General features: G+C 35.8%; 1 protein-coding gene and 1 pseudogene across 1 annotated transcript; one reads left to right on the plus strand and one right to left on the minus strand.

Moving 5' to 3' along the window:
* Window positions 1-458: 458 nt before the first annotated feature.
* Window positions 459-1,714, plus strand: LOC123220575 (annotated as a pseudogene).
* Window positions 1,715-2,537: 823 nt separating this feature from the next.
* Window positions 2,538-7,164, minus strand: LOC123219979. Its single transcript, XM_044641960.1, has 5 exons — window positions 6,654-7,164; window positions 5,566-5,616; window positions 3,353-3,486; window positions 2,991-3,091; window positions 2,538-2,880 (listed from the first exon to the last, which is right to left on the minus strand). The coding sequence occupies exons 1-5, from the start codon at window positions 7,023-7,025 to the stop codon at window positions 2,699-2,701; spliced, it is 840 nt and encodes a 279-aa protein (XP_044497895.1). The 5' UTR covers window positions 7,026-7,164; the 3' UTR covers window positions 2,538-2,698.
* Between the last annotated feature and the right edge of the window lie 3,362 nt (window positions 7,165-10,526).

Here is a 10,526-nt window from a genome sequence, read left to right on the forward strand (position 1 = left end):
AACGGCTACTTTTGTCTCTGTTCATTTGTGTTTCTCTTCCATTTAAGTGTCTCTTGATCAATCTCAAATTGACAACAAGCAAAGCAAATCACCACCTGACGCTCAGTTTTCATCCTTTTCAAACCCCACTTGAGATCTTCTTATTGATCGCAAATTCGCAATTCCCGTTTCTCTGCTTCCTTCAAGGAGGTATACAACACCAATTTCATCAGCCGCTTAGTTTTTTTCTCTGCTTCCTTCAAGGAGTATACAACACCAATTTCATCAATTTTCATTTTTTTTAGTTCATTTTTATTGCTTCTATAGTTCAATTTTCATTTCGAGTTGAAGATATATTTAATCAAGAGCAACAAAAAAGGTTTTTTTTTTTTTTTCCCAAAACCCCACTTGTTGTTTGGGTTCATTTTTGCATGATTACTTCAGTCTAATTTTGGATTGTTTGGCTCATTTAAGAGAGTGAAGAATCTAAGTTCCAAAGATGAATGATCTAATGACCAAGTCTTTCATGAGCTATGTTGATCTCAAGAAGGTGGCTATGAAAGATCTTGAAGCTGGTCCTGACTTTGATGTGGAAATGGCATCCTCGGCAAACACTATGGACCAAAACCCACAACCTTTTCCTAGAAGAAGCTGAGAATGTGAAGAAGGAAATGGGGGAAATCCGGAAATATTGAACAAACTCCAAGAATCCATGAGCAAAGCAAGTCCTTGCACAAACCTGAGGCTCTCAATCTTTGCGCAATGAGATCAACAAAGATATTGTCACAGTGCTCAAGAGGGCCAGAACAATTAGGTCACATCTCGAAGACATGGACCGTGCCAATGCTGCTAACAAGCGCCTCTCAGGCTGCAAAGAAGGGACCTCAATTTACAGGACTAGGATTGCGGTTACTAATGGCTTACGAAAAAAGTTAAAGGAGTTAATGATGGATTTTCAAGGGCTGAGGCAGAGAATGATGACTGAATACAAGGAAACAGTTGGGAGAAGATACTTCACTGTGACTGGAGAGTACCCAAATGAGGATGTCATTGAGAAAATCATATCTGATGGGGGTAATGGCGGTGAGGAGTTTTTGACAAGGGCAATACAAGAGCATGGGAGGGGTAAGGTGTTGGAGACTGTGGTGGAGATTCAAGATAGGCATGTCACAGCGAAAGAGATTGAGAAGAGCTTGTTGGAGCTGCACCAAATCTTCTTGGACATGGCCGTAATGGTAGAAGCACAGGGTGAGCAGATGGATGACATTGAGCACCATGTGATGAATGCCTCACATTATGTCAAGGACGGCACCAAGCAGCTCAAGGCCGCAAAGGACTACCAGAGGAGCAGCAGAAAGTGGATGTGTGTGGGTGTGATTCTTCTGTTGTTGATCATTCTATTGGTTATCATACCTATTGCCACTAGCTTTACCAGTTCTTGAATTTTAAGGCTCTCTTTATAGGAGGATTTAATGCCCTGTTAAAAATGTCTGGTTTGGGTTTTGAGAAGCCTCAAAGTCCTAATGCAGGGACTGGCCTGTCTAAGAATTTTTTTCTTTCTTATTCTTTTCTTGATTGTAGTTTGAATAAAATCTCTTGATTGAAAATTACAAAAATTTGTTTTTGGTTTCTTCTTTCATGGGTTGGAGAACAAAGATCTCAGCCAATCATAATTAGCTCCTCTTTATTTAGCTCTGTTAAGCAATTTCCTCATCTTGTTGAAGTTCTTTGACCACCTTCTCCGCCTTTCCATCTCTTCAACCTCTTCTGCTGTTTTTTTTCTCAGTCTCTCCACTAAGTACACGAATACGTAGTCATCTGGATTATTCTTTATTTTGGAAGACAAATTAAAATCTGTACTTTTCATCGGACATACTAAGTATCCGTCGATTGTTTGATATACCAATTGATAAATTCAAAGCGAATTAAATATTCTTGTCCACCGCAGTTTCAAGTTAATTAATTACATGCTCTTCTCTGCATTTCTAGATTGATGTGATGATGAGATTACTGTGAATAATAACAATGAAAATTTAATTTCATCAACTAGTTTCATCTGCATACAACTGAATATGAGTGAAATGTTGAATTTTAAATGATCTAGGAGTACTTCAATCCAGATGCTATTGGTTCTATGGTCTAGCATGGTGTTAGTGAAAATTTTCAGTTATGGAGACTTTGTGGGATAATGGTGAAAGAAATTAGTTTTTCCCTTTTATCTTCCCACCTAAAAGAAAAAAACGAACTTCCAAAGTTCAAGTTTTGAGCTTTGGAGGCCCACCAAGAGCTAATTAACCTATAAAACTTGAATTCATCATATTGGTGGAAGAAATGAGACTTTGGTCATATGGAAATCTTTTTAGTGGTTATAAAGTCTGCATCAGCTAATGACGTTTCTAGGCCTGTCAAATTATGTAAAGGAATATGTAACCTCTTGACTAGAAAAGTTGAAGTTGAAATGATATTCATAAATATTGCTCATTGTTTGGGAAAAAAAAAAAAAAACCAGAATTTCATGGAGGAAATTTCATGATGCCCTGCATTTCAAATAGCAGACCTGCAACAAATGGACCTTCTATTTCTTTGATATTTGGAATTTATGGGCACTTGTATTGTCCAAATACAATCAACTATTTGGGTTGTTGCCTTAGTTTCTTTTATCTATTTACACAGGCAGTATGTAATTCATTGAAAGGGAACCTGGATACAGCCAACCTCTTTAGATTTCCACACTATCAATTCCATTATCATCTCCATTCACGGAGCTGAAATGCCCTCTAGAGATCATATTCATGATCGTCTTTGTGGCTTGGCCAACAGCATGGGAGGTCTTCTTTGCAGCTCCAGCAACAACAGGTTGCAAAGAGATGATAGGCAGACTCGCCCTCTCTTGAATCATTGCTGGATCATATAACGTGTTGCAGAAAATCAGTCATGGTAAAGCAAAGTAAGGAAGAGATAATTTTAGTGGTTATAGAGGGAAATAGCAATGGACACCACTATATACTTACAGATTGTTTGTTGTCGAGCAAGTGTGCCAATCTGTCGGATTCCAGCTTCCACTGCCTGCACAGCTTGGGCTGATTTGTTGACCCCATCAGCAATTTCTTGGCTAAATGACAATTCCCATAAACAATAAGGTAAGTACTTTAAATCAGTGATAGAAAATATGATTCTTATTTACAGGATTAAATGGATACACGACTCTGTTACAATCTCCATTTGAAAGGCGTTCTTTCCATAGGTTAACTGAAGAAGTCCTGATAATACTTACTAAGGAAAAAATATAGAGATTCCAACATATACAAGGGTGCAAAATTGCCAGATCAAAGTTATAAACAATTTAGTTAAATCATAAAGATCTAAATTTCACCTTAAATCACTCAGCTCCAGAGTGAGATCACTGATTTCCATGCCTGAAAGCCTAATTGCGGCCATTGTACTGGGAAGTTCCTCTCGAGCAGTATCTGCCAGCTTAGCAAGAGAGGCTGCTGCTCTACTCATTGCCTACAGGCCAGAATATGAAACAGATAAATAGTACCAAGCTTACATAAAATGAACCTTGGAACCATAGATTGCCTACAAAAAGGCAGAAAGAAAAGAAAGAAGTCTATAACACTTTCACCTCCCCAGCACAAAATACCCTGTAAGAATCAGAACCGTGGGTGCTTGGCTTTACATTCCGGTTCCAACCCAGAACTGGCCTACCCCTAGTAGGTCAGAGTTTCCAGTTTTTCTAGAACTGTCAGGTTCTGATTCCACCCCCTAATGAATTGGAATCAACCTGAGAATTGGATCCAAATAAAAGTTCGGGTGCACAACCCAATTTTTTTCAATTTCTTTAACAAAATGACACATTTTATTACTATATAAAAAACGACAGCCCTACACACGCTAGACCTCCCCGTGAACCCTAAAATCAATTTCTCTGCAAATACTCCCAATCTCCTTGTTCAACTTCTGTCTTCTCTGAGACAATAAAAATGGTTGAATCAACATATCAGAGTGCCAATGGAGAAGAAGAATATGATAACATGGATGACCTCACTCAGTTCTTCCCTCTGAACCCTCCAACCCCCCCACGCCCCAATTCTTCTCTCAAAAAGGTCACTCTTTTAGTTCTACTATTAGGTTTATTTTAGTCTTGCAAGAGCTTTGATCGCATACTCTGCACCATTGTTTAATATTCAATTTGCAACCAAGTTATTTTTTAAGTCTAGAATCAATAGTGATCCAATTGGGCCATTCAATCAACAATATCTTTGTATAAAATGATGACATCTGTGGTGTTCATGTCTAGTGAGCAATTGGGAGTCAAAACACTCTAATCTGCTTCTTATCTTTTCATGTTGATAGCAAGAACAATCAAGAGGAACTTCTTGTGGAGTGAGATAAGTTGGTGCTAATTATTTTGTATGTTTTATAAGTTTAATTTTCATAAAATGTGATGGTAATTTTGGATTTTTATATTAATGTACTTTGAAAATAATTGATGTCGATTCCTATATAGTCTAAAAATTGTGGCTTAACTTTTATTAAGCTATTAGATGGGTATGATGATTGTGCAAATTCCCTGCACAATCCAAGTAGTCAACAGTGTGGGCAGAACCAAAACTGACTGAACAGGTTCCAGGTTGGAACCTGTTTTAGCCAGTTTCAGTTTTGGCCCTAAATTTTAAGAACCAGCCGGTTCCACTTCCAGATCCAGTTCTTGTATTTTCAGTATGAACCCAGACCCGCTCACCCCTAGCATCCATGAGGGCTGGACTCGAGCCGAGCCGGCTCGAGCTCGGTCGAGCCCGAAACGAGCCAGACTCGGCTCGGCTCGATCGAGCTCGAGCTGGCTCGGGTTGGCTCGATAGATTTTTTTTTTAAAATTTTTTATACAAAACGACGTCGTTTTGATCAATATATATTAAAAACGATGTCGTTTTAATAATGAAAAACGAGCTGAACCGAGCCGAGCTCGAATCGAGCCGAACTCGAGCCGCCCATATATGAACCGAGCTGGCTGCGAGCCGAGCTCGGCTCAGCTCAAATCCAGCCCTACATGAGATCAACAGTACTTTGTGAGTTCTCATTTGAATATCCAACTACTCGAGGGCATTAACTTAGATGGTCATAATATAAGTTGATAAATTCCACTTGAATAAGGAATATAATGTTGCCAAGCATAATACTCTAACTAATTAACTGCTGAGCTAGATACAACCCGCAATAGAACATTCTCCAATAATTATAGGATTCAAGAGCTCATGAAACTCTAAATACTCATGGTCACTTTCTAACAGTCTGGTAATTTCATATTAGAAACAACGACTATGGCTTTTGGATTTTTTCATGCCTTATATTGATTCTCATTAACTGCAATTAGACACTCTGATGGCCAACAGTAGCACAGCTGTTCAAATTTGTCGAACATTCCAATACTAATTTAGCTAAAATAAAGATAATTGAAGCTTATATTGGCAGAGAAATCTCAAAATTCCAAGTTAGGGATGAGGAACAATATCTATTAGAACATAAAATATTATGCAATACTGAATATGCCAGACCATTATGGAAAGAAAATGTTCAATTACTTACATAGAGTGTCGGAATAGCTGTAATTACAAGGCTGGTGAAAGCAACAGAAGTCTGCATGCAACAGAAGTAGTTTGTATTTGTGAATAATGGAAAAACTTTGCCAGTTCAGTCAAGAAACTCATAAAGCCAAAGGGGTGAAAAAGAAACATTGGGCATATATCAACTCGAAGTTCAAGCAGAACAACACTATAAGGATACTGAAAGAATTTCAACAAAATTCAAACTTTTAATAGGATACAAAATTTTCCTCATAATTAACTCTTAAATTTGTCTTAAATAATCCACGCACTTGAAATAGTTAGATTCCAAATAGTTCACTGATCCAAACTTTTTTTGTGAGATATCTGATGCTCAATTATGGTTGTCCCTATCATGTAATTCCATTCTACAAAAACCCAAACAAAAATTACACTAAGTACACCTCTCAGAATATAAAATCCCAGAGTAAAAGAATGATTTTCGATATTGCAAGACATAATCTCATCATTACCATTTAAGTAACCTAATTTGCACACCAATCAAACAGTTAACATCATTAGACCACTACAGGGATAAAATGTTGAAGAAATATAAACTAAATAATTCAATTTAAGCTCTCAATCACAAGAAAACCCATAAAACCATTTTCAGAGCCTAGTACAATCTTCTTTTGTTTTTCCCCGCTATGACCAGCCAACCAATAGCAGTGCCTTGTTCGAATTTGCACAAAACCACATGTAACAAACAATACCAAGAAAGAATTCAAAATCTTTGAACTCCTAATCACTGCAAATGCCAAAACAATAAATTAATCATTCATAATGCATTTTCTGTTTTTGCAACACCATTATAGAGCTACTCAGTAGCATAATCTACTTCAAATTCATTTATCATGCCAAACAAGGAAGACCCATCAATAAATTCAAACCTTCTAAGCTCCATCAGAACAAAACCACAATACACAGATCCTAATTACACTCACGACCAAATAACAACATAACGAACTTGAAACTCACACAAAATTCATATGAATAATTCAAACAAAAAATACCCATCAAAGAATTGAAAGCTTCTAAACTCCCGACCAGAAAATCCTGAAAATTGCATACCGTGCAAGCAATAAAAGCCAGCAAAAAGAAAGCTTGGTCACTCAAGCTCAGTTTAGCGGGCGGAAAATATGAGGGAACGATGGGACTTGCTACTTGTACATTAAATTGAGGTTGCAAAACCTCGTCAGGAACTGAACTTTCTGATATGGGGTTTGATGTTGATTGTTCATTGGAGGATTGTGGTGTAGTAGTAGTTGTTGAAAATTGAACTGGGGGCAAAAGAGAGTGTTTTCTGATTAAGTGGGAGGTTAAAGGGAGGAATTTGGGTAGCGAAATTGAGGTTTTGGGAATTAAAACAGGGTTCTTTGCAGGAATTGACAGAAAAGGAGTGAAGGAATAAGAAGAGTTTGGTGTTAAGAGATTTGGCTTCATTGGGAGAATTGGAGAGAAAATACGGAAGAATGTTTCTTTCTGGAAGACTATGCTACTGTTTTGTTGTTCATGAGTATTTCTCTTTTTATTCTTTCCCAAAACAAAAATAAATAGAATTTTTGTGAGATTTTAGGAATATTGATTCAAATTTTATTACAATTCAATGATTTCACCGACCTGAAGAAATTGTTTTGTACTAATAATTCTGGTTATGAGAGCCAATAGACAGAGATCAAGTTTAACAAGGAGAAGTTTTTGATCAATTCTATATATTTTTTTAATCAAATTTAAGAGACAATTATGTTAATTTTTATAATTTTAAGAAATATTTCTTACAAATTTTGAGATCAACAGAACTTTTCTTGTATGAAAAAGTCAATCAAAATCACCCTTTCATTTTCTCCCTGGAAGGAACATCGATATGATCATATACCATCATAATTTTCATTTCATTTATATAAACTTTTCAAGAATTTCATTAAAAACAAGAGGAAAATTCAGCACAATCTTCAATGGTCCTAATGAAAATGGGAAACTTGAATGGTTCACCAGTTACTTGTGTTAAAATGCTAGCTTAGTGAAAGTTGACAAGCAAAACAAAAATCCACAAAACCTATTTGAGAAAAATTGAGAGTCCAAGGAAGAATATGGGTTTAAATCATTTATAATAATATTTCAATATTAAACTTTTAATTTATCTAATATAATAGTTATGAAATCGATCACTAAATTAGAGGATTTATCTATTCGATATAGTTGGTTTAAAAGAATTAATCATGTATCAATCTTATGGTGTGTTGGACATATTATCGAACTATATTCAAGTTTTTCTTTTGTAGAAGTTATAAGTTCACGTATACTTCTCTAATGCGAGAAAAGCACAAATTTAGGACATAAAAAAATTCACTTTCAATTCAGTCTATGATCATAAAGCAACAGCAAATGACTGACTCAATTAATGAGCTAGTTATTTGAAGAAGGCAGCCCATTCATTGAGCCAAAAACAGGCCTCTTTATGGCACAATGCACAAAAAGGCAAGTCATGCAACTTGCCCTCCTCCTCCTTCGATGGTATCATAAACTAAAAATGAAATTTCAACATTAGATTTCTTTGATTCTCATGGATATTGCAAGCAGCTGGAAACTCAAACAATTCTTTGTCTCAAATATTAGTGTAAAATAATCTCTTCAATTGTCTCAAAGTGGCTTTCAGAAACTTGATCTCCTCTGCTATTCTCTAAGCTCACTGGATTGCTCCTGCATGAAGAAAATCTGTAACTATAGTTCCTGCTTAGCCCACTTATAAATCAAAGTTTAACAGATGTTTTCTTCACATTACAATATAGTAGGAGAGGCAAGAGGAGATTTGCATTCCCTAAATGAGACATGATGTGAGTGCTCAATAAAAAATAATAGCATGGAAATGGATTAATTTTTGTCTAGCATCAGTAATCAAAATATAATCCAGTGAGGCAAGAAAACCAATGGTATTTTTCATTACTTGCGTAAACTCTAAGTATCAAGTACTAATGACTAAGTTTTTTTTTCCCCTTTAACATAGGAATTAAGAAGTGAAGCACAGAGGAAATGTTTGTGCATGTCCAAGATGGGTTTAAGCGAAAAAATTTGATCTTGAGTTACTTATGGTTCAGATAAACAATGATTAATTAAGAGAAAAAGAGCAGAAAAGCAATGCACAGTTCTTTCTCTTCTCTTTTGTTGTCAAGTGGGTGAAGAAGAACTCATTGATTCCGAGTTTTACAAAATTTCAAGTGTAAAGTATGAGACTTAGATATTATATTAAAAAGTATAAGTTTCTGATGTGAGATTTATATGAGTTTAAATTCTTTAATTTCAACAATTGGTTTTTAAGTATTATTCGACCGAAGTTCCTACTACTTTCCTTTTTTACTTACCCACCTAAAATCCAAGAAAACCTACAATTTTGCACTGCCTATAAGTACCCCAAGTATAGACATTATATCATTTTGCAGTCTTTGCACTAAAGCATCCTAGACAACTGAAAGCATCTTATATGCAGCATTCAAGTTATTAAAACAAATGAAATGACAGCAGATTTGTGAGAGCTAGCCAAATATCAATGACACCATTATAGAAAAGTGAACCAATTACCCAGTATAAAGAATCTTTCCACATCTAGCAGCCAGTATTGGCTTCACTTTTTCATACTTTTGGCAGTCCATTTCCTTTCTCACAACCACAGAGGAGACACTAAACCTGCCCGTGCGGTCTTAGGCAAATATTCCCACAGGCGTTTTAGGCCAAAAAACTTATTCCTACCCAAGGTTTGCTGAAACCCCAAATTGGTATTTATTAAGTACTGAAAACTCAATCTTTCATGTATGATTAGTTAAAATTAATATAATCAATTAATTATAGGGGTAAAATCGTTATTTAACTAATAATACATTAAAAATAATAAAAATTTATCTCATTATTTTAGAAAACTAACAATTTTTCTTATGATTAAGTTTTAAAAAATAACATTATCCCTCTTAAGGTTTAGGGCTGGACTCGAGCAGAGCTAGCTCGAGCTCGAGCTCGGCTCGGCTGGGTTCGAGCCAGAAACGAGCTGGGCTCTACTCGGCTCGATCGAGCTCGAACTGGCTCGGGTTGACTAGGTAAATTTTTTTTAAAATTTTTTATACAAAATAACGTCGTTTTGATCCATATATATATACAAAACGATGTCGTTTTGATATGAAAAACCAATCGAGCTGAGCCGTAAACGAGTTGAGCTAAAAACGAGCCGAACTCGAGCCGAGCCGAGTTTGGTTTCAGTCGAGCTCGAGCCAAACTTAAGCTGGTCATAAATAAATCGAGCCGAACCCAAGCTAGCTACGAGCCGAGCTGAGCTCGGCTCGAATCCAACCCTATTAAGGTTTCATTTTCAACCCATCCTTCCATCCTCCTCCTGCAACCGGAATAAGTCTCACTCATTTCACCATTTTCAGTCAACCAAAACAAAAAAATCAACATTACAACAGTACCAAGTTGAACACCTGACTATAATTAAAGAGCAATTAGAACATATTAAGACAATACCAAATCTTATAATACATTTCAAATTGTGGAAGACCTTATTTTCTAAAAGCATTGAAATTATAACTTAAATATTTACTTAATTTGTTGATTCCCCAATTCATCCTCGTTAATTTAAAGATCATAAGGAGCAAAATGCGCATTATACTGGGCATAAATGGACATATTATGGGCCATTGCAATGGTTTTTGGATGGGCTTTCTATGGTTACCAAAAGGCCAAAGAACTATTTACCACCCAAAATATGTTATTTCCCCTCTTTAACTTTGAAAATCTCAAATACCTATCCATAACTGATTAAAATTAACTATAGTAAAGGTTAAATCATTATTTTATCTATAATATTAAAAATAAACTAAAATATAATCTTTTTTTCCTCCCTTAAACTTTAAAAACTAAAAGTTTTTCTTCAACCAAAGTTTTAAAAAATGATAGTTT

Source organism: Mangifera indica, chromosome 7 (assembly GCF_011075055.1).
Source record: "Mangifera indica cultivar Alphonso chromosome 7, CATAS_Mindica_2.1, whole genome shotgun sequence".
NCBI classification, from domain to species: domain Eukaryota; kingdom Viridiplantae; phylum Streptophyta; class Magnoliopsida; order Sapindales; family Anacardiaceae; genus Mangifera; species Mangifera indica.

Coding starts and splice junctions, on each gene's coding strand:
- LOC123219979 (XM_044641960.1), bottom strand. CDS start 7,025: ATGAAGCCAAATCTCTTAACACCAAACTCTTCTTATTCCTTCACTCCT. Junction 3,092..3,352: donor CTGGAGCTGAGTGATTTAAG/GTGAAATTTAGA, acceptor ATTGTCATTTAG/CCAAGAAATTGCTGATGGGG. Junction 2,881..2,990: donor TGCTCGACAACAAACAATCT/GTAAGTATATAG, acceptor TATATGATCCAG/CAATGATTCAAGAGAGGGCG.